The 24,151-nt window shown below is 40.2% G+C and overlaps 1 protein-coding gene and 1 long non-coding RNA gene across 8 annotated transcripts in view; one reads left to right on the top strand and one right to left on the bottom strand.

Moving 5' to 3' along the window:
• Positions 1-24,151, bottom strand: part of LOC308480361 (leptin receptor-like) — a 57,071-nt gene that overhangs the window by 1,887 nt on the left and 31,033 nt on the right. For 2 of the 3 annotated variants that reach the window (XM_081011757.1, XM_081011758.1), the window contains exons 6-18: positions 19,986-20,131; positions 18,972-19,116; positions 15,393-15,686; positions 15,189-15,306; positions 7,887-8,086; positions 5,611-5,759; positions 4,091-4,250; positions 3,883-3,965; positions 2,562-2,778; positions 1,911-2,093; positions 1,163-1,258; positions 566-668; positions 46-121 (exon numbers count right to left, since the gene is read on the bottom strand). In XM_081011757.1, coding sequence (XP_080867883.1) covers positions 46-121; positions 566-668; positions 1,163-1,258; positions 1,911-2,093; positions 2,562-2,778; positions 3,883-3,965; positions 4,091-4,250; positions 5,611-5,759; positions 7,887-8,086; positions 15,189-15,306; positions 15,393-15,686; positions 18,972-19,116; positions 19,986-20,131 — 1,970 coding nt within the window. Of the gene's footprint in view, positions 1-45; positions 122-565; positions 669-1,162; positions 1,259-1,910; positions 2,094-2,561; positions 2,779-3,882; positions 3,966-4,090; positions 4,251-5,610; positions 5,760-7,886; positions 8,087-15,188; positions 15,340-15,392; positions 15,687-18,971; positions 19,117-19,985; positions 20,132-24,151 lie in introns of all 3 variants that reach the window. The other variant, XM_081011759.1, reaches the window with a different exon arrangement.
• LOC308480409 overlaps positions 1-24,151 on the top strand; it is a 67,062-nt gene that overhangs the window by 32,918 nt on the left and 9,993 nt on the right. The window lies entirely within an intron of this gene.

The following is a 24,151-nucleotide window of genomic DNA, read 5'->3' as shown; positions in this document are numbered from 1 at the left end:
TAAAGCTCACAAATCACTGAAATGTATTTAAGTGGGAATCCATACCTTTTGGAAGTTAACTCCCTGTGCCCAAGAGCAATTCTTGGGGTTTGGAACATCATCCCAGAATAATTTCTTCATTCTGAAATATGCCGATAAGATATTGATTTGGCACAGTGAAGGATATAATCACTTTTCACTCTGAATACGTATTTCACAAATAAAGATTTATTCTTTTTAGAAGCCATCTTGAAACCAATAGCACCTACAGATGCTTTAAAAATGTCAACTGAATTTAAAAATTACCTAATTTCAAAAATTACCTAATGGCATAGCCATTACGGCACACCTGCCAATGTTCTTGCAAAACACAGATGTTCCTGTTTCCTTGCTCCTTTCACTCTCCTTCCCAGTAAGCAGCAGCGGCACACTTGCGGGAGCTCAAGTAAGTGCCACTGTTGTCGTCGTCCCCCGCCCCTGCTGTCTGCTACTGGAAATTGCCTTTCCAGGGATTAATCTATAACACCTTTCAAATTATTCATCTCAATCTAAACTTGCGAACAGATTCAATACAGGAAAGGTTTACCTTTGGTGCAAGATCAAAAGACCTCCAAGCAGCAAAACGGAGCATGAAATAACTAGGGGTAGAATCACATAGAAGTTCACATCATTCTGTTTTTCAATTCCAGCTGAAAATAAGACCCAGCAGTTTAAAACAGCTATCACTACAGAGAATATTTACAATGTAATCCTACAGAATGAACCTTACTCCCAATTAAGTGACCATAAGATTGCAGACTTGGTTGTTTGCATCAGCTCGTACAGTTGAACTTGATTTGTTATTCCATAAAGTTAAATGAGACTTGGATATATAAAGTTGTATCCAATGTTGTGTGAGTGGCATTCTGCTCATGCAATGGGACTTTCCCTTTCTCTTCTCTTGAAACCATGCAATTAAGTAAAAATAATGAAATGCTCATGTATGCTTTAAGTAGAGAGATTGGAATTGCTTACAGATCATTAAGATTATTCATTTAAAAATTATTGAATTTTCCTGGCATAATCAAGACTCGAGATGTCCCATGCCATTCCCAACGTATTATCTGATTTTTTTTCTCATTAAAAGTTAGAGCAAGAAATCTTGGTCTGAAGGAAAAGTCTACTAAAAATGCCAGTTGCTCACCTTTGGAGAATCCATATGTCACTGTGGGCTTTGTTACTCCTTCAGGAATTATTGGGAACAAACTAAATTTGTATTTCTCAATAAGAATGAAATTATCTGGAACAAAGACAACATAGCACATTTTTAATTTGGGCATACTAAAACTTTTTAACAATTCCTAATCTATAAAATCCGTAAAACAGTGTGGGCCTTGCAACGCTGAAAGATGAGCACCTCTCTTGATTTCTATCATTAGGGTTAATGTGTTCCTTCATATGTTCCTCCCATCCAGCATGTCCATTGTTTGGGCATAGTGGGAGCAGTTACCCAACAACATCTGCAGGGCCATGGGTTCTCCATCCCTGCTTTACAGCCTTTAGAAATTAGGAAAGAATAAGAAGTCACTACACATAACAATCCTCTGTAACTGTTCATCTCACACAGAGACCATTCAGTTACTGTATCAGTCTTGTCTTAAGAAGGATAATCCACAATAAATTTCAAAGATGAGCTGGGAAACACCATTTCTAACAGAGCAAATTGCACTATAAGAAACCAAGTATACCATTTATCACAGGGAAAGGAAAGGAAACCTGTACGCCAATGTTAAATAAAAGGCTATTGTGGAGACCTTTTGGAATTTATGTTAAATGTACAATAGTTGCTAGCCTCTACAGTTTTGCAGTAAATCTTTATCTATAATCAAGTACTGGTGGGAAGATATTGAAACACAAGAGAAGCTGTAATAGATTTTTAAGTACAAACTCACCCAAAATGTGGTACTTCCTAACATTTGAGGGAATCATAATCCATTTAATCGGCTCTTCTTCGTTTAAGTTTGTCCATTCAATTACAAAAGATGTAATTATATAAGCCACAGGCGAGAGTGTCCAGGACACAATGACACAACTGCTGTTCACTGGGTAGGCACTGAGAGACTTCACAATGTTTACTGACAAAACAGGAAAACAGCACGTTGGTCATCAGGTACATTGTCCCTTACAAATTAGGAGAGAACTCATCAGATGCTACAGAGAAGAGTGAAGTATATTGCAACTGCAGCTTTTAGCCTGCAGGTTAAAAATTTGGAAAAGCTCACAAGAAAAGAAACCGGAGCACCATGAAGATCCTTCTTTTTTAGGCATGTGGAGGCACATGATGAAAGTTGCACTCCCCACCCCCAACCCAAATTCCTGCCCAGATGGCAGGAACCATGTGGCCTGGCTTTCCCTGCCTCCTAATTTTCTGCTGGCAGCAGAAACTCATATGATTAAATAGGTAGAAGAGCAATAACATGGCCTTACCACTCAAATAACTACTTATCTAAAAAATGAACACATTACAAAATGAGAATGGTTTATTATAAACTAGATTACTGAGTTAACAATACTTGAAGCTATCAAAAAAATGTTTTTCTTACCTGTGCTGATTTGTTGTGATAGAGTTAAAATGAAATTGACTGAGGAAGTTCCAATTGAGTTGACAGCTAGAACCTTAATGGCATGTACATCCTCCGTCCATGAAAATGTGTAGGCAGTATCATTTTCTACATAGTCAGACCAAGTAATGTTTTCTGAAGTATTATGCTCAACCACATAATCTAGCACACTGCATAAGGAAAGATTCTTCATCAGTGGCTGTAAGAAAAATTCAGATACATTAGGCAGTTCAATTGTGGATTGAGGCTGGTTTGGGCAGAGGTGTATGTTTTTTTAAGGAGCAAATGAGGGTTGGTATCTCATTTTTATGTTAGCAAGACTAAAAGCTACAGTTTATAATAATTACCATGCATCTGTCCATAACTGCCTATAACAGTCCACCTTCGATTACTTCTATATACCAATAAATATAAATTAAAATATTTAACACAGTTTGCCGGGCAAGCAATGTTGGGTTTAAAATAAGCAAACTTAGGTTTTATAGTATGAAGTGTAGTGTAGCACAAAGAGAAGTATTTGGGTTTTTAATTGGTGAAATAAATTTTACATAAGAAACCTGATTTTAAACAGCCTTTTCCTTTGTGAATTAATGCTTGTCATTCAGAATCAGACACCTACCAAATCATCCTCCTTTCTTCCTATTTGATAAGTGATGTTAACAAATATGAGTGACCTGTGAATTGTTAAGGGAATGTCTGACATCCTGGCAGGCTGCGCAGTAAGGGTGCTTGAAATGCTATTAACTTAATTCAATTTCCCCTTTTGAATAATAATCTATGAATAGTTCTTACTTGCCAGGCCCCTGCTAGCTTTGGCCAACAGGGATTGGACCATGTCCAAAAACAGATTCTCTCATTCTTCATGAGAAAATGTTTCTGTTTATTAAAAAGGTGGCACTTGGAGATTCAAGAGGCTCTTTTCTTTGTTAGAGATCTTTTTCCTGTGCCTAATGGGAAACTTTCTGTCAGCCTAGAGTGGCGGGTCATCATCATGGGATGATCTTCATGGTAAGCTCTGACGTACAAGCCTAATTAGACAGGCAACAATCCTAATTTGGCTTGCAAGGCCATTTTCTCCAAGCCATTACCACCTGCCCCACACCAAACATCATATTCTGATCTGTCACAGAGCTCTATTGTAAACCTATGTTTCACTGGTTTTGCTAACAGAAATTACCAGTGTCTTAGGTCTGGTATCTTTCAAAGCCAGCCAACACCCACAATATATATCATGAACATCACACAAAAAAACAAACCTGAAATAGATTTCAAATATCTCATTTACCCTCCTCCATTGATTTACCTTCCAAAAAAGAGTAACATTTTTCTGGTTCCTTATTGAATCTTCATTAATGGTTCTCCAGAATTCAGGTCCTCTCAAGGGAGCTGAGGGGGGGGGGGGGGAAATACAGTAAGAAGCAAACAACAGCCTATCTGGTTATAAATCTAGTAAAAAACAAAAAACACCAACCCCAACAAACTGAAAGCATACAGGTACGACGCTGACTGACCTTTGATATCCTTAACAACTGTATAGGCGGGTCTGCTCCAATCACTCCAGTAGCCCACTCCATCAATCACACTGCAGCGCACCTGAACGACGTATACTGCGCAGGGATCCTGCACCTTTGTGCTGGCAGAGCTAACTAATGGATCAGAAACCTCATGCACCTGCAACAAAAAAGGATGCTTAAACTAGTAACAAACAAAATCATTTCTGAGTGACAGGCCGAGATCTTCATCCAATTTGTAGGGGCCAAAGCACTCCCCAGTGCATTTTTCATTGTGCAAGTCACACATAAGCTGACCTGAAGAACAGTTCTCCCTGGACACTGTCACAAATTGTCACCTGTAAAATGTGCCCAAATTTCAGCCAGTTACCACTTTCCATTTTCCTTCTGCAAAAAAAAAACAAAAAAAACCAACCCTGCACCAGAAATGCAATGAATTTTGTCTTTTGTGTGTGTTTACTAAGCCAGCCAATGTTAACAGATTGGTGTAGTAAAACATCCCATCATTTTTTCATAGACAAATAGGCAGAAGAAGGTCAAGAAAGGTCATGAAGTTTATGGGGTGTCAACAGATTGGCACAAACCATATTTGTCTAACCAAGGGCAAATTTCTAGCAGGAGTTAGAAAAACACCCCACAAAACTATTAGCACTGGTTCTCAGTTGTAATAAAGTTGTGGGTTTTTTTTAAAGAAAGATTACAATATTTTCATTACATTTTACTTTAAAATATAGTTTTATGTTTGCAATTGTTCATAATTGAAAATAACCCATCATATAGTGGAAATCTCATTGGCGTGAAAAATACACCCCAATTTCCCCCTCCCTCACACACAATGGATGAAAGTTAATCTACTGAAGATAGGCATGTCACAAATGTTTATTTTGCTAGACAAACCAAATGCTGGAATCCACACATTTTTACAAACTAGCAGCAAAACGCCATTGCACCCTTGCATCTCATGATGCACAGGCTAATTTAGATTAAGTCTGGCCAGTAGGAAGTGATATAAATAGAATAGAATGTAAACTGTTTTTATATGCAACGACGGCAGCAAGAATATTATTGGCACAAAAATGGAAGCAAGAAGAATTACCGACGAAAGAAGAATGGAGGATGAAATTAATGGACTATGCAGAATTAGACAAACTAACAGGAAGGATTCGAAATCTGTGGGACCAGAAATTCACAGAAGACTGGTGTAAATTTACAGACTATTTGAAAAGTAATAGTGATGATCAAACTACATTTGTAGGTTTGCAAGAAGTTTTGTGAGGTGAATTATTGGAATTATTGCAAAAATGGATAAAGGGGAGGATGATTAGTTAAGATAATTAAAGGCAATAATGAATTTAAGAGATGCATAAGAAGTGGTCAAAACGGGGAATCATCAGAGGTGCTGATGGGAGTCCATAAAAAGACTGTACAAGTGGTGAAGTTTTATGGTATGTATTATAATTCATATGTTAAAATTAATAAAAAATGTTATATATATAAAAAAAGATTAAGTGTGGCCATACCTCCCAGGCAATTTCTGTTCCGTTGACAGCATACCGAATCTGAAATTGGAGATCATTCTTTGGAAGTTCTGGGTTTTTCCAGCTCACATTCAGCAGTCCTGCTTCCCCTGTAATTTCTGCTTTGACACTGGAGGGAGAAAACGGCTTCACTAGAAAGTTAAACAAAATAAATTTGACTGGTTTATGAGGTCTCTAATAGAATCCTATAAAGCTGTGTGTCAGTTCTTCCTTACCATACTGGCATTAGAGCAATGTATTTTTTTTTAATATTCATTATAGCTGTATCCTGTCTTCTTAACAATTCATTTATTACATTTTGTTAAAAATATTTATAGCTTGACCATCATCTATACACTGGGTACCCAAAATGGTGCCCTACAAGTGTTGTTGGACTCCAGCTCTCATCATCCTTAGGCGGCAAGGCCTGTGATCAGGGATGGTGTCAGTGTGGTCCATAAACATCTGAAGGACACCATGTTGGCTCATTCTGATGCCAGCTTGCTATACAGGGACATGGAACAAAGTGGGACAGGCCAAAATAATGCAGCAAAGCAAATAACATAGAAAGAAACAGGGACAGCCAAATCAGCAGTGTACTTCAACAATCACAAGTATAAGACATTAAGATGCCTGGGTAGATAGATAACTAGGAGCCAGAATTAGTGCAACACTGGCACCAGTTATGCTTCTATGAGGAGAACATTCTGCAGCTGTAGTGCCATCACAAAAGAGAGGCTGTCTTCCTCACCACAACATTAATAACTTGCACCGGCAATGGAACATAGAAAAGAGCCTCCTCTGAAGATCTTAAGAGAGCCTGATGTAGGGATGGCTGATGTATGAGGAGAGGCACTCCTTCATGCAAGAACTGTTTTGTATGTACTTCAGTAATTTTGATATGTTTTTCAATACCAGTTTTAAAAAAGCAAGCACAAGGATGGCCGCGGTGTGTGTGTGTGTGTGTGTGTGTGAGAGAGAGAGAGAGAGAGAGAGAGAGAGAGAGAGAGAAAGAAATACAACGGGACTAAACTATGGTTTCAAGGGCTAAAATATACTGTGTGGCATTCAACTAAGTTTTACACAGAACAGATCCATTGAAACTAATGGACATAACTAAGTTAGGCCCATTAATTTCAGTGGGTCTCCTCTCAATAAAACAATCTCAATCTCAATAAAACAATCCACTGAAGCAGAACTCTAAAATGTAAAAACACAGGGAGAATAAAAAGGTCTTCATTTGGTATCAAAAATATCTTAATATAGGTAGCAAGTGAGCCTCACTGTGGAGGGCATATTCCATAACTAGGGTGGTACCACCCCAGTTTAAAGCCATGAACACTTCATAGTTACTAACAGCTTTTCTTTTCAAAATGTTCATAATTCTTTAAATTCTATTCCACATGCCATCTGAAATGTTGGGTATGATACTAAGCATATCATCACCAAGGAGCTGAGAATACATATGAACTGGGTGTAGTTTGGGGATATATGGTACTCCCTATGAATGTATATATTCAGTTGGAGACAAGTTATAACAGGGGAAAAGTAACAAGGAAGCGATGGAAAATGGAAAAGGAGATGAGGAATATTGAAAATTAAAGCCATTGTTGGAAATATCTTGTTATTGCATGCCGTGGTAGTTCATACACTTAATTTTCTTTCAGTTTTAATAAAACCAGCTGTCACTGGCTACCACACAAGCTCACCATCATTGACTGGATAATTTAAATACCATAAGAAAAACAAATGCTTAGAGAAGAGACCATAGTGTGTATGTATGGGGTGGGGGAGATAAGGAACTGGAGGGGGAGGCACAAAGGCATTTATGCGAGAAGGAAGCATATTATAGCTCTGTAATTTACAGTTTTCAAATGAAAGTCTGAATTACTGTGGGGTAGCTGGGATTTTCCATATTATATGCATCTTGAAAGTGTGGCTAGGGCCCAAAATCCCCCCTTCTCTTAAAAGCTATTGGTATACTACAAAAGTGAAAAGCTACTTTACAAACTACTTTTCCTTGACAACATCGTTTGAAAGAAACCCCTAATGAATTGGATAGCATGCCCAAGTCCCTTGAGAAAGGCAATATACTGCAACCTGTGGGTACAAAAGCACCAGGGGGAATGGCCATAGCTCAGTGGTAGGTAGAGTCCTCTACCCCTCATGCAGAAGGTCCTAGGCAGGCCCAGATTTAAGCAACTGGAGGCCCTGGGCTAGGAGACCTTGGGAGGCCCAAACTTATCAATGATCCATTCTCAGAAATTTTTTTCACTTACCTACTTCTTTTGGAAGGATACACACTGGTGGTGATGTCACTGTCCCCAGTGAGTGCTTAATCTCTATCCACATTGTGTATCCAGACAGGAGATAAAAAGGCTGAAAGATGCACTCGTAAGAATTATCCCTCTGTGAAGAGCATTCTTTTACCTCCGAATCAGAAGGCATACTTGGAGACTCTGTACAATACACATCACTCCTTAAAAAGACATGAAAACATTGTTTTCAGTTTAGCTATGAGATTATATGCATCTGGGGATTAACAATGCAAAACTGTCATTTGTATATGCTGTAAAAAAAAAACTAATACAGATGAGAAAGCCCTCAAACACCATGTTTTTTACCCATCAATTTAACAATAATTGTTTTTAAGAATTTCTCTCTGCCTACTCAGCTGAAATGGACTAAATATCTCTTTCAGAATCAGTCATTTAAAAATGGTTCCCAAAACCAAAACAATCCCTGTGAACACTGAAAAGGGAATAACAACTCATACATATAATTATTCTTTGCTGTTATATTACCTTTTTCACCAACATATTTTTGTTTATGAAAGGTATCATGGTGCTAGATTTGCAAAACAGAAGTCGGGCTTATCCAAGGGAAATTCTTGTGATATTTTGAATGCAAAATAGATGAAGCAAGTGAAGGTTTATATCTCCCCACTGGCTACCTATAACCACTTTCCATGGCGGGGGGCAGGGGGATGTTACAGCCTTCCAGGTCAGTGAATGGAACCTCAAAAAGGTAATGAGCTTATACTGACATTGCTGTGGGTTATTCTTTGCATTGAAATGGCACCCTCATATTAACTTGCTTCAAGGCTTGGGCCTAGACTGAAGCCATTGCTATCCCCACCATGTTCTTTTACCTGTTCTCTGCATCACTGCCTTGTCCCACACTGCCTGAAGCCAGTGGTGCATTTAGGTTATTTTAATCTCCAGGTTTAATACTCTTACAGGGATCCCCTCTTCCGATGGTAATGTGTATTAATTCACTTTGAACTGCCTCATAGGGATTATGGGAACTGTAGTCCAACAACATCTGGTGGGTACCACATTGACTATCCCTTTGGTAAGTCTATTTGGATCTCAGTACCTCTCATTTTAGAAATTAAGCACTATTGAGCTGTAGTCTAAGGAACTAACAAACAAAACATTCAACCTGAGCAGGGCAAATTTTGCAGGAACACATCAGTTTGCAACCTTGGTCATTGTACTTTAGGCTAAGCAAGGCTGCTCTCCATTTCCATTTTAGGTCATGGCTACTCAAACAATCATTAAAAAAGGTTCTTAATGTACCTATTACAAGATAGATGTAAATGCACAGACCTTGTGACAGATCCATATCCGTCTCGCAAGCAGACATCTGTACAAACGTTCCCTACATTAATGTTTTACATCACAGATGTGATTTGCCCCACTTGACCAAGCCAAGAGTTTGACGTCTTTCTGAAATTAAGATGTGCCCAGCTCCTATTCAGTTTCACATTAGTCATTCAACAATAGGCAATGTATTGGCAATTTCACTAGAAAAAGAGCATGCCTTGCAGCTTGTTTAAGTCACTGGGAACCCTGCCACACAAAAAATAATAATAATAACTGGCTCTAATGTACATCTTGTTGGGAATATGAATGAATTATTCTAATACTGGCCTAAGAGTGTGTTGGAAAGCAGGGGTGGGTAATCTGGGGCCTTCCAGATGTTGTTGGACTTCAGTTCCCATCAGCTGAGCCAGCATGGTCAATGGTCAGGAATGATGGGAGCTGTAACCCATGAATACTTGGGGGATCCCAGGTTCCCCATTCCTGCTATAAAGAATCAAAACTACCAATTCTATCTGGAATCTCTCAAGGTAGATGGATAGCTCAAAATACAGATTCTTGAGTAATTTTTATAAAACATGAATCAGCTATACTATTCTCTTTGTACACTTTTTTGCAGGCTGTGGAAACTGGGGAAGAGACAAGTTTCTTAATTTCCTTCTCGCTCATTGGTAGCATATTTTCATTTGTGTGTGCACTCATGAACAAAAATTATTCAGGGCTATATGTTACCCTCAATTTTTAAATAAAACTTGTATTTATTTTTATAAAGCATTTCTCGCACACAGAATACTTCACAATCCTTTGTCATATTCTTCTTCACAATTACTGTGAAGTAGGTAAATAATAATTTCATTTTGAAGGTAGGGAACTAAGGTTCTGAGAGAGCCTACCCAGAGATCCCACAGCCAAGCAGCTTTGAGCCAAATCTAATACTCCTTTCCCTGGCAGGAAACCTCAGAATTGACATGTTACTACTGCTGCTGCTGCTGCTGCTGCTGCTGCTACTAATTTGTACTCTGCCCATCTGGCTGGGTTGCCCCAACCACTCTGGCCGGCTTCTAGCATATATAAAACACAGTAAAACATTAAACCTTAAAAAGCTTCCCTATACAGGGCGGCCTTCAGATGTTTCCTAAATGTTATATAATTACTCATTTACTTAACATCTGAGGGCATTCCACGAGGTGGGTGCCACCACCGAGAAGGCCCCCTGCCTGGTTCCCTGTAGCTTCATTTCTTGCAGTGTGGGAACCGCCAGAAGGCTGTCAGTGCCAGATATCTGTGTCTGGGCTGAATGACATATGTATCCCTTCAATTCTAGGAGATGCTCAGATCTGGGTCTGCAACTGCAGAATAAACTTGAGAGTGAGTTAGGCTGAGAGGCTTTACCAGATTTCCCATAAGAAGGGATTTGAACGGGTTTTCTCACATATGAGCCCAATACTCTAAGTACTGCACCACACTGGTTCATTTGACAAATTCTCAGCTCATAACAAATGGTAACAGTATGCTAATTGCAGTGGATCTTTGTGAAATGTTAGCAACCTGGTGTTATAGCTTCATTAAATCAAGTCCAACAGTGTTGCCTCTCACATGCTTCCCAAGCACAGTATGTGTTTTTGGGGTGGAACACCACTGTAATTTGAGAAACGCCCGGTGAATGAATGACTAGGATATACAGTAGAACCTCTACTTATGGACGTAATCAGTTCCAGAAGTCCATCCATAAGTCAATCCGGTTGGTGGTAGAAGTGCCATTGTGCACAGGCGCATTTGGCGGCAGCACACTTCTGTGCATGGGCAAATTGCGGCAAACCAAGTATTTACTTCCGAGTTTGCCACAGTCGCAACTTGGATCAGGCCCAAGTAGAGGCGGTCATAAGTAGAGGTTCTACTATAAAGACACATTTGGCCTGCATTTTGACAGTACACTTAGAAGTAGGAATGTAAACACTGCCACGTTTGTATTTTGATAGGCAGGTTTACCTGGCAGCTTCCCAGCTCACTATGCCATAGATTGTCACTGCTAAACGCCATGCTTTGTCTCCAAATGTACCACTGTTAAAAACATATTGACTCATAAGCAGGCATCCAAAGCACTGCAAATGGTTTTCTGCATCTTCTAGTGGCATTACTTTGCTGTTCTCAAAAGGTCAGAGGCTATTCCAGAGCAGCACACCAAGAGGCATGAGAGAATGGAGTTGTGGGGTGGGGTGAGGAATCTTCCCCACCACCCCCAGTGCAAGGTGAAGTGCTTTGCACATGCACATAGACATCTCTGGATATGGCTGTCCGCCAACAAGCTCCATATTGGTCTTTGATATTATAAAAGCACAGTTCCTTAGCATACACCCAGTGAAGCTGAGGAGCTGTCTAGACCTCCCACTTCATCTTACACTCACATGGCTCTGTTTTGCCTCTCAGTATAATCATAGCTTATTCAAAAACAAAACAAAACACTTGTGAGCTCCTGTTTACTCACTCCACTTTGGCAGCAAGTATATGTGCTCCCTTAGAATGACCCAGCTCATGCTTTGATAAACATTAGTCTATTTCATACTGCTTGCCTCTGGTTAGAAATATGTCCATTGTGCCCTGCAAGTGTTTTCAACCCACCTAGCAGGTTCGCCCACTTCTGATCAAATATGAATTAGCAATCCAAATGACTGTGGCCACAATTCCAACTAAGGCTTCATAGCAAACCTATGTTCAGTGGCACACAGCAGACATAACCAAGTACTGAGCTAGTGTAAAAGGGGAGTTGGCACTCAGTGATATAAAATGTCCAACTGGGAACATAATAGGTAAGTTCATATGGGTCTCTGGAATCCTTCTGCAAACATCTGCTTTGAATGTTACATTTAAAAAATAGATAAAAAGAAACTATGGTTTAATGTGCATATTACTGAAAAGTTATCTGGCCCTGTTGCTGACATGAAACAATGCAAGCTTTGGCTTGCTGGGACCTTTGAACCTGAACTTGTGGTTGGTTGGTTGGTTGGTTGGTTGTTGGTTGGTTGGTTTGTCATAACCAAACATAGCAAGGTGAAGGTCTACCAGGCTTGCGTTTTGAGCATGCTGCTTTATGGAAATGGGTTGTGGGCAACTTACACCCACCAGGAGCAATGCCACAATGCCTTCCATATCTTTGTGTCAGGAAGATTTTGGGCATCACATGGCAGGATAGAGTCTTAAACAAATGTGTGCTCTCCTAAGACCTCCTTTCCAGCATGTTCTAAGCGACATCTACTGTGGCTTGGTCATGTCCACAGAATGGAAGATGGCAGGATCCCCAAGGGAGAGCAGCTAGCTTCCACATTAGGGCTGTTAGCAGACCAACTCTGCATTACAAAGATGCCTGCAAACATGACATGAAGGCTGGCAACATTAACCTCGCCATACGGGAATCCCTTGCAGACTATTGCAGTCTGGAGACAGACAGGTTGTATATTCACAACAGTGACCAGAGGAGGAATGACTTTTGGAAGAAACACAGAGAGAAGAAATGCCATGTTGAACCTGTAGCAGCAAAACTAGATATCTTCATCTACACACCTACAATACAACATGTCTCTTCTGTATTGGTCTTCACAGCCACAAACGCTGAAACTCTCCAACAATTCTACTTTACCCCTGAAGGTGTACTTTTCCATTATCTTCCAAGACAGATGAACGTCAACAACTACATAAACAAAATTTGTTCTTGGGTGAAACAAACCATGAGCCCAGGTTCAGTTCTCATTATAAGCTACACTCTGGCTTGTTTCCTGGAGCAGCAGGAGGGAGGAGTGCAGTGAGACCGTCTGACCAAGTGTACTATCCTGGTGCTCATTCACATTAAACCATAGTTAAAAACAAACTATGGTTTAATGTGATGGGTGAGCTGGGCCACCGGTTCTTAACCTTTAACCCACTACCAACCAAGTATGCACAGGCATAAGTAGCACTGTGGTTAGTAAAAGGAGAAATATGCATGGTGGTTATTGTATTCAACCCGGAGGAATGGAACTAGGGAGTTGCTTTGACAGAAGCACTATATATGGGTGAGTCTTAAATTGGCTGATTGGTTGTTGTTTTTTTAAAGTACTGAAAATATATTCTATATTATTAGAATGACCAGACATACCTGTGGCACATAAACCTTTCAAGCAGGCAGCCAGAAAGGAAATTGCTTATTTAATTGGCCCCTCAGTGGCATATTTAGCTGTATTTTCCCTCTTAATGTCAGACAAACAAATGCAGATTAAATCAGTACAATTCTCTCTGAAGATTTAGCACAGGATTTTTTTATTTTTTTTATGAAAAGTATATTTCAACTACCAGCATCAAGGGAAGAATACACATCAACTCATGACTGACCTCCGGTTGGAAAAGCATTGCAGAATTTCACCTGCAAAATTTCAATCAGTGTAAAGATCAAGGGATTTGCTTTGTTTGCTACACATTGTCTCTATCTGAACTATGTGCAGTGTTGCAGTGATACAAGATTATGGTGATTTAGAAACTATGGGCCAGTTCAGACATAATTCTGGCATGGCTTCATATTACCTAAACATGCATGGATTAATCTTAGGCACATAGGAACATATGAAGCTGCTTTATACTAAATTGTACCATTGGTGCAACTAGTTCAGTATTGTCTACACCAGCCTAAGTGCTACCTGAGAGATATGCTCTACTCCCCTTCTATCCTGCCATGGCTGTGAGATCAGTCTTAAACTAACCACAGCTCCATGTTATGTCTGGACTTGGATGACTGTTGTTAGTTGATACAATGGTTAGTGAAGAAGCCAGAATGATACACCATGGCTTGATTCTAGCTTGTTTGAACTAAGCATAGTTTAAAGTTGTTCTCATTGGTGAAATTGATGCATGAGATAAAAACAGTGGCCCAGATTTGACAGAACACTAGAACTATGACTTAGAGACAATTACTTACACATCTCCTGTAGAGAATTCCAGAGGTGACATGCTACTTAGAGAAGGCCCAACAACTTGTTACTTATAACTGTGCTTCCTGAAAAAAGGAGATAATAAACCAGGCCCCCTCAAGGCACAATAGGGAGTATATGTGTGGAAGTGTTCCTTCAACACTGGTCATTTGGGATTTTTAAACTGGACACCATCTGTTTTGAACTGATCCCCAAAACAATATCAGTAACCACTTTAGCTTCTAAAGAATAGATATTATTCAAGACCTTCTGTCAGACATTTTCAGGAGTCTAGCTGATGCAATCTTGACAATGAAAATTGTCAGTTACTCACTCTTCAGAAGACAATGGCTTAAGTCCTACTATAAGCAATGGAAGGAGTGAGTAGCAACTACCGGTAATTTATGTCTCACTTTAATAGGACTTAGCAATAATTTTAGCTGGATTAAATCCTTTTACTGACCCCTGAACACAGAGTCAGTAATGTCCTATCAGAGAGCTGATCACTTGATGCAAGTGATAATGGAGCATGGGAATGCCTGGATTTAGTCCCCTCCTCCAAGCAAAGTCTGATGTGATAGAGCCAAAGAGCCAATAATATCTTCACAATGAGTAAGCGTGCTCAGCAGTATCAGGAATGAAGTCTCTAGTGAATAGGGCTGCCATACGTCCAGATTTTCTATGATATTAGCGGTCAATTCCTTTAAAAAGCTCAACAACTTTTGGGGTGTCCTGGTTTTTACTTTTTGAAATATGGCAACCCTACTAGTGAATCTCAAACCTGGGACCTCAGTATATGAGATAAACATTTAGCCTAAACATTGCCATTAAGATCACACCAGACTGGAAACAGGGGAAAGACTTATAAAAAAATAATTCCCAAACTAAGCTTCCTGATTATAAGACTTTCCACCTCGGGCTTTCCTCTTTGGTCTAGCAAAAGTCCTAGGCTCAACTGCATTTATTTGCTTCATGCTTTGATCCACCACCATTTCCAATGTGGCACCTTTTCACAAAACATCAGATTAAAATGAACATGTACCTGTAGTATCTCAACAGCAAAGTGCTCTCCAAAAGCAGTGGGTCTGCGTTGGTGGACCATCTGCAAGTCATTTTTTGCAAGTTGCCATATGTTTCACATGTGATGCTGATATTAACATCTATTTGAAAGACAGACTTAATCAACAGAAAATCTAAGAAAAAATGGATGTACCAACATTAATTTAAAAATAAGCAGGAATCTTACCTATTATATATAATTCAGCATAACGGTGATTACATTCCTTGTTTTCATTACAACAGTATAAGGCATTAAAGAGGAAATTCCCTCCAGGCTTCATAGCATTTAAGTTGACAAGCGTTACTTTGCCAATGTAGTCATTCACAAGTGTGTACTGATGCCTAGGGATTTCTTTTGCTAAATTTAACCACCAGGCTATCTTCTCCGATGAGATTACTTTATCTTTGGTTTTGTAAATACAATAAAAGGAAACATTTGTTCCAACACTTGCCAGGATTTTTGAAGGGAAATACATGACTTCTGTTACAAGAAACAAAGTGGAAAAAAGACAATAGAGACAAACATTATAAATTGGAAGAAAACAATCACATACCAAAATGTATGCAGTGCAGTAAACTTTCAAAATATATATAATGAGTGCTAATGATAATTTACAATAGAAAACAATGAATATCCCTTTTCTTCTTAATTGTAGTGTTTAAGATTACTTATCCAACCTGTCACATGTGTTTTAGTCTGTTTTTAGCTTATTGTTGATTTTCATTTGTTTTTGAAATGAAATTTGTTGTTGTCAAATCATCTTTAACTGTCTTTTATTGATAATTTCAGTGTTTTATTTTGTAGACCACTTCAAGGTTTTATTACAATCAAGTCGTATATAAATTTTGTTAAAGAAATGAATATATATATATATATATATATATATATATATATCATACCCTAAACATTTTGTGACTCTTTGTACTTTTGTCCATTTACTGTATTTACTTTTCCCGATTTGAACTATAAAATGGTGATTTTCTTGAGTCAAAATGAGAGTACTTCCTCAACATTTTTTATAGAAAAGAACACTGTATGTGTGTGTAAATTTTTTAGCTACAGGTGGAAGCTTCAGTCAATTTAAGTATTCAGTGAAAGCATACATAAGATACAGAGAACAGCAAACAAGAGATGGCATGCACATGTACTAGAAAAGGAGTCATACATTGAAAAAAGGGCTCAGAGTTTTTCTGTATTGTATACCACTCTATGAAGGAGAAACCATTTTGTCAGTTTAAGAGGACCAGTGTGGTGTAGCGGCGAGGGTGTCAGACTAGGACCTAGGAAACCTGGGTTTAAATTCCCACTCTGCCATGAAGCTCACTGGGTGACCATAGGCTATTCACTCACTCTCAACCTAATGTACCTCACAGGGTTGTTATAAAATGGGAAGGCAGGGAACTATGTACACCACTTTGAGATCCTTGGGGAAAAGTTGGGATGTACATGAAATAGATAGATAGATAGATAGATAGAGATACAGATAAATAGATAGATAGATGATGATAGATAGATGATGATAGATAGATAGATAGATAGATAGATAAGGTTTTAGCAACTCAGTGCCGCTTTGGTGCCCACAGCTATGCACATACTATTCTTCAAGAGGACTCCAAAACAAACACACAAACACAGTGCAGATACAGAACATCATAATACAAGCGATCACTATAAGTGATCATAGTATGGAAACATTTATGTCAAATGTCCATATGCTCCAAGCTCAGATTCTAGTACTCCCAGGTTAGGGTGCATGTCACACCAAAAAACAGTTAAATAATTGTATTGAGGCACAGTTGTCCCTAGTGTCCTAATCAGGGTTTATTTTTTGGAACTTAGTCCTGGCACTTCCCAGGTGGGTGCCATTGCCATTCTAAACGAATGATGGAGGTGTTCATGGTGAGTTCTGGCACCTCTTCTTGTGGAAAAATAGCACTGGTCTTAATCCTTTGGTGGGTGACAAAACACAGCCAGAGTAACCCAGTTTGATCACTAATTGGCAAAATACTACAATGAAGTGTTTCACTATAAAGGGTTGGCTTGCTGACTCCTGCATAGTAACTCTTTAATGAAAGAATAAATTTCCAGTGCAGTTCAGTTCAGAGGGAGTTCCCACAAACCAGGCACTGCAATATGCAGCATTACCAATTTACACTAAGTACAGCCTTCAGTGTTAAATATAGGTCTGAACATAATTCTAATTAAATACATAAATATATAATTGTTTAGTTCCAGCATTTTGTACTTCTGGTGTTAATGCACTGAGGTGAATACAAAACAGCTTCTTTGCTGCCACAACTTCATTAATGGGTTAATTCTTTTTCTATTGGTTTAACACTAGAATTAGCCACTGAGAGAATAGCCCTATCTGAGTTCCCTGCAGGGAAGATATTACCCTTCCTAAGGTTCTCGTCATGCTCATCACAACATGGTATGTGACCAGTAAAGCACATGTTTGCTGAATATTAATATTTCATCTTATGCATTAGAGACTTATAATCCTTTACTACATTGTTTCCCATGCATTCTGTGTGCATTGCCAGAAACTGAGTCTTACAATATACTGGGAAATGGGATGGAGTCCGGAAAGCCAATTGCGAGAGGCAGACAAAGGAGTGGGTCCAGGACTATTTTTCCTTGACTGCACATCCAAACTGAACATACCCTTGAGACCTTGTAAAGAAACTGAAAAATGCTTTCCTATTCACAAGCACAGGAATTGTGTTTTCTCCTTCCTCACACCTGAACCTGATGCCAGAACTAAAGCATGAAAAAATTACAGCCCATCCTTCCATCACCCTAAAAGTTTTTCTTTCCTTAGAAAATGGGAAGGAGACACGTCTTTCAGACACACCATGCACACTGATGCCTGTCAGTGGGGTTGGCCCACTCACCGGTGGAGAAGTTAAGCACTTTCTGTTTCCATAAAAAAGGTGTTCTCCAAGTGCTTTCCCCCCCACCATAATAATGGATGGCTATTTGCTCATAGAGGGAAAAGTAAAATTGGCCTCCTTCTTTCTTATGCCCTTTTAAAATGGGGGGCGGGTCTTTTGGGGGGTTATTGGGTTGTTATTGTTTTTATTTTAATTATGGATTTTGTGGTTTTGTATTTTTATTTTATTCTGTAGACTGCTCTGAGACCAGTGGATATAGGGGAGTATATAAATTCAATCAATAATAATAATAATAGGGCAGTATATCATTATTATTATTATTATTATTATTATTAATACTGTAGATCCCCTGGAAGCATCCAGACTTGTGGGAGAGTTTCCCATCTTCTCAGTGGGATAAGGAACTCATGGGGGAATATCCCATTAAAAAAAGGATCCCTTGTATCATTCTCCCACTCAGTGGTCACAGTGCCTCTAACTGGGCTCTGCCCTCAGAGAACTAGAATCTGAGCTTGGAGGTGGGGGGAATCTATGTGCATAAAGCAGTTTTGCATAGTGACTGGATAAGTAAGAAATGTCCAGGAACTCTTTGGCCATTTTGCTCTTTGAAAGTATGATTTGTTCTGTGGTTTCCAGATGCAGAACCGTGCCACCCAGCCTGGCCTGGTGAAGAAAGTCCACACACATATATTATTCCTATAACATGTATTCATACATCATGCCTTATAAATAGGGATATGTTTTTCAAAACAGATAATGATCATATGTTGAGATTCATAGGATTGTAGGCTTGGACAGGACCCCAAGGGTCACCTAGTCCATTCTTTGCATTCCACGGTACTAGCAAATCAGATTTCCACCGGGGACAAACCTTGTAGATTCAAGTTATAAGGTGTGCTCCAATCACTCCAAAGGCCTGGTCCATAAAGGCTTTTGCATCGGACTTGAACTACATATGAAGAATCAAATAGTGTATTGCTTATGATCAATGACGTTTCCATGGTCTTCTCAATCACCTATTAAATTACGTCAAAAACAAACAGAACAACACTATTTAATGCCACTCTTGCAACACTTTAACTTGAAGCCAAGACATACATTAATTAGAGGAAAGCTCCCCCCACCGGGGGGGGGCGGTTTACATCCAGATATGATGTGGTCTTATTATGGCCACAATGCAAAGAACTGCATGTAGGAGTTTCAGGTACACCTAGAGGTTCTTGCAGATCTCCTTTTCAAGTCACCCCCCAAGTAGTTTTTGGATTGATGTACATGGGGAACATCATTAGGTGGAATTGCCAATCCTAATATGTTGACACAGAAGTGGTTTCTATTTGCTCACACATCTGTTTGGTTTCTGGCCCAAACTGTGCTTGCTCAGCATGAGAGTTCAAAATGTATTCAGAGAGTGAGTTTTTACAAGTAGCTTGAGCTAGGCCAATGTTACATGGTTCCATTAAAGGTGAATTTTGCATTAATCTCACTTTTAAAAAAACAAAAACAAACCCCAGTAATAATTTCATGCATCAGTGCCCCTACAGCACAAACCATGTTAGTGCAACCCAGTAAAACTCAAGTCATGAGTTTTAATCCCTTTGATCACTTTAATTCAATTGATTTCAATAGTACTTTGGCAGCAACGTTTACTGGACCATGCCATGATATGAAACTATCATTGTTCGTATTAGTTACATGAAAAAGTCTATAGTTCTATTCATGTTCAGAAATTTTGTAGTGCATTATTGATATTATTTTTATAAAATTCTCACAAATGAAATGTTCAGGGCTGTTAATATTAAGACAAGGATTTCCTAGATCAGAACTTAACTTCCGTCTTTGGCTTGCTTATTTCATAGAGTGAATTTAGGAACAAGAAAAGCGTCACCTGCCAAACATTTCCAGTTGAATTTGCAAAGCATTTTATTTCATACTGAAGTGGATATGATATTGATGCTGGGCGAGACCAAGATATCTTTAACTGTCCTTCGTCTGTCATATCCATATGCAGATGTGATGGAGGTTCAGGCTTTACTGTAAAACATTATAATCAACAAGGTAGTTTAAGCATGCTGGTTACTCTGAATAGCCACTTATATTCCCATTTTTATTTTATATTCATTTTTCATAATATATGCATATTATACATTAACATGCATACACACAATGATGCAAAATGTCTTTCAAAGGGACACAGTAACTGGAGCATGCTTTTTAACCTTACGTGGCTTTAAGCTATGAAGGATAACCTACTGCCTCATGCCCCAGTTCACTGAAAGTATTTCAACATATTCATAAATGCTTTCCTGAGTTGCGATTGTGGTCTGGAAGAGCTGTGGTGGCAGCTTGTTCAGTTTCCAAAAGAAGAAAAAACAATTAATTCAAAATCCCTCTATCATTCAGCATTTGAAGGCTTGGAAGAGAGGCTTCATAGCTGGGATGTAACGATGAAAAGGAACCTCAGCCTACAGTTGTAGTGGTGAAGCAATAAAAGTGAAGCGCTTCTTCCAGTGATGAAGAAGACAGTGCAAAAGGATGACGTAATGTTTTCTAATTCTCAGGGTGACTAACAGCATTCCCTTAATTGTACAAAAGCCAGAGGGGATGTTGTAGGGGACTTAATTGTCAATCCACAAACAGTTGTTAATTTTAAAAAAACAAAAACACGCAAGCCACGTATGTTAAATGCAAACATGCATTTGGTCCTTAGTCAATCCTATATTGAATGCAAAATTCCATAAGCAGAGGCCCTTAGGGTGGGTGCTGTGGCCAAGTGTTTACCATGTCCTGGAAAGGTCAGTAGCCTCTGTTGGATGGACTTGCACTCCCTTTGAAGGAAACCTATGCATAGTCTGGGCATCCTCCTAGCTCCATCGAGTACAGGTGGCCTCAGTGGCTAGGAATGCCTTTTATCAACTTTGGCTGGTACAGCAGCTATGGCCATACTGGTTAGGGATAACTTGGAGACAGTGGTCTATGCACTGGTGGATGTCAAGATTGGTTTGCTGCAATGCACTCTGTGGGGCTATCTCCTTAAGGTTGGTCTTGAAGATGCAGGTGGTGCAGGATGCAGCTACTAAGAGCTGACCTAAGAGACCTACCAACAGCATGTTGCACTGCACTGACTGCCAATGTGCTGCCAGGCTAATCCGTAAACATGGGCCCTGGCTTTCTGAGAGACTGTCTAACTTCCTCCATGGACCAATGCAGTCTCTACAATCCTCAGGAGGGCCATTCATAGAGGTACCATATGCTCCTGTATCTGTTTCCATGGTCACCTTTAGTGTTCTAGCACCAACCCTCTGGATTTCCATTTTGATGTTAGAGGAATGCTGGCAATGCTAGGCTTCTGAAACTTCAAGATGTTTTGTTCAGGCAGTCCCTTTCAGATGAGTGATTCCAGCCATACATGCTGGTATTTTCTGTTTAGTGATTTTTATCTTTTTATGGTTCTAGCCTTGTACAGTGGTGCCCCGCAAGACGAAAGCCTCGCAAGACGAAAAACTCGCAAGACGAAAGGTTTTTTCGTTTTCGAGTTGCTTCGCAAGACGAATGTCCCTATGGGCTTGCTTCGCAAGACGAAAACGTCTTGCAAGTTTGTTTCCTTTTTCGTAAAACCGTTAAAACCCAGGGTGCATTGCTGGAAGAGGTGCAGTTGCGACTTGACCTCGAGGAGCAACACATTGCACGCGGTGTGGTGGCCTTTCTGAGCTTTTTAAAGAGTTTGCTGGATTTTTGAAGCTTTTCCAAAACTTCTTCTGCAGCTGTTTGGTAAGTTAAACTTTTGAAACTTTTTTTGGGTTTTTTGGATTTTGGGTTGGGGTGTTTAGAATTCAAGGACTTGGTGTTGGGGAGGGGTTTGCAAGAATCTGGGAGCTTGTGTGGTTTTTTTCTGCATTTTTATGATTTTCTGTGACCATTGGGCCATGTTTATTTTTTTTAAAAAAAAAAATCTGGGTTTTGAATTTCTGAATTTCTGTGTGCTGGGTGGCTGGGGGAATAGCTGGGGAGGGGTTTGCAAGAATCTGGGAGCTTGTGTGTCTTTTTTCTGCATTTTTATGATTTTCTGTGACCATTGGGCCATGTTTATTTTTTTTTAAAAAAAAATCTGGGTTTTGAATTTCTGAATTTCTGTGTGCTGGGTGGCTGGGAGAACAGCTGGGGAGGGGTTTGCAAGAATCTGGGAGCTTGTGTGGTTTTTTTGGAATTTTTATGGTTTTCTGTGACCATTGGGCCATGTTGTTGTTTTTTGAAAAAAATTTCTGGGTTTTGAATTTCTGTGTGCTGGGTGGCTGGGGGAACAGCTGGGGAGGGGTTTGCAAGAATCTGGGAGCTTGTGTGGGGTTTTTTTTGAATTTTTATGGTTTTCTGTGACCATTGGGCCATGTTTTTTTTTTTTGAAAAAAATTTCTGGGTTTTGAATTTCTGTGTGCTGGGTGGCTGGGGGAACACCTGGGGAGGGGTTTGCAGGAATCTGGGAGCTTGTGTGCTTTTTTTTTGAATTTTTATGGTTTTCTGTAACCATTGGGCCATGTTGTTGTTTTTTGAAAAAATTTCTGGGTTTTGAATTTCTGTGTGCTGGGTGGCTGGGGGAACAGTTGAGGAGGGGTTTGCAACAGTTGGGGAGGGGTTTGCAACAGTTGGGGAGGGGCTGGGGGAACAGTTGAGGTTTTTGAAGACTTTGGTGATTTTTAAAGCTTTCCCAAAACTTCTTTTGCAGCCATTTGAGGATTTTGAAGACTTTGGTGATTTGCAGCCATTTCGTAAGTTAAACTTTTAAAACTTTTTTTGGGGTTTTTGGATTTTGGGTTGGGTGTTTGGAATTCAAGGACTTGGTTCTGGGTTTGAATTGCTGATTTTTTTTTTCTTTTTCTGAGTTTACAAAGGTAACAGCTGTGCTGCCATGGGACCCAAGAAGACTGCTGCTGCTGCGGAGGCCAGCGAGAGGAAGAAGGAGAAGGTGACGCTGGAGATGAAGAAGGAGATCATCCGGAAGCACGACGGTGGAATGCGTGTGACAGACCTCGCCAGGGAGTATGGCAGGAACCCATCGACCATCAGGACCATCCTAAAGATGAGGGAGAAGATCCTTGCGACTGATGCAGCCAAGGGAGTCACCAGGATCGTGAAGAACCGCCCAGCTGTTCTGGAGGAGGTCGAGAAGTTGCTGCTCATCTGGTTAGAAGAGAAGCAGCGTGCAGGGGACACAGTGACTGAGGCCGTCATTTGTGAGAAGGCCAAGGCCTTGCACGCAGACCTCATCCGGGAACAGCCAGGAACCTCGGCCGAGCCAGAAGTCTTCAAGGCAAGCAGAGGCTGGTTTGACCGGTTCAAGGCAAGATCCGGAATCCACAGCGTGGTCAGGCATGGAGAGGCTGCCAGTTCTGATGTTCCTGCGTCTGAAGACTTTGCCTTGGAGTTCCTGGAGGTTGTGAAGACGGAGGGCTACGTTCCACAGCAGGTCCAACTGCGACGAGACCGGGCTGTTTTGGAAGAGGATGCCCAAAAGGACTTTCCTCACACAGGAGGAGGCCAAATTGCCTGGCCACAAGCCCATGAAGCACCGTCTGACCCTGCTCTTCTGTGCCAACGCAAGCGGCGACCTGAAGATCAAGCCCCTGCTGGTGTACCACTCGGAGAACCCACGGGCCTTCAAGAAACACAAGGTCGACAAGGAGCGGCTGAGTGTCATGTGGCGATCCAACAGCAAGGCTTGGGTCACACGTGTGCTGTTTGTGGACTGGGTCAATCTTGCCTTTGGCCCTGCTGTCAAACAGTACCTGCTGGACAACGACCTGCCGCTGAAGGCTTTGCTTCTGATGGACAATGCTCCTGCTCATCCTAAAGGCCTTGAGGTGGACTTGTTGGAGGAGTTCAGCTTCATCAACATCATGTTCCTGCCGCCTAACACCACGCCACTGCTCCAGCCGATGGATCAGCAGGTCATCGCCAATTTCAAGAAACTCTACACCAAGGAGCTTTTCAGGCGATGCTTCGAGGTGACTGATTGCACCACCATCACCCTGCGGGAATTCTGGAAGGACCACTTCGACA

Source organism: Podarcis pityusensis, assembly GCF_964106645.2.
Source record: "Podarcis pityusensis genome assembly, chromosome: 6".
In the NCBI taxonomy this organism is placed as follows: domain Eukaryota; kingdom Metazoa; phylum Chordata; class Lepidosauria; order Squamata; family Lacertidae; genus Podarcis; species Podarcis pityusensis.
This window is presented reverse-complemented; position numbering and strand designations above follow the sequence as displayed.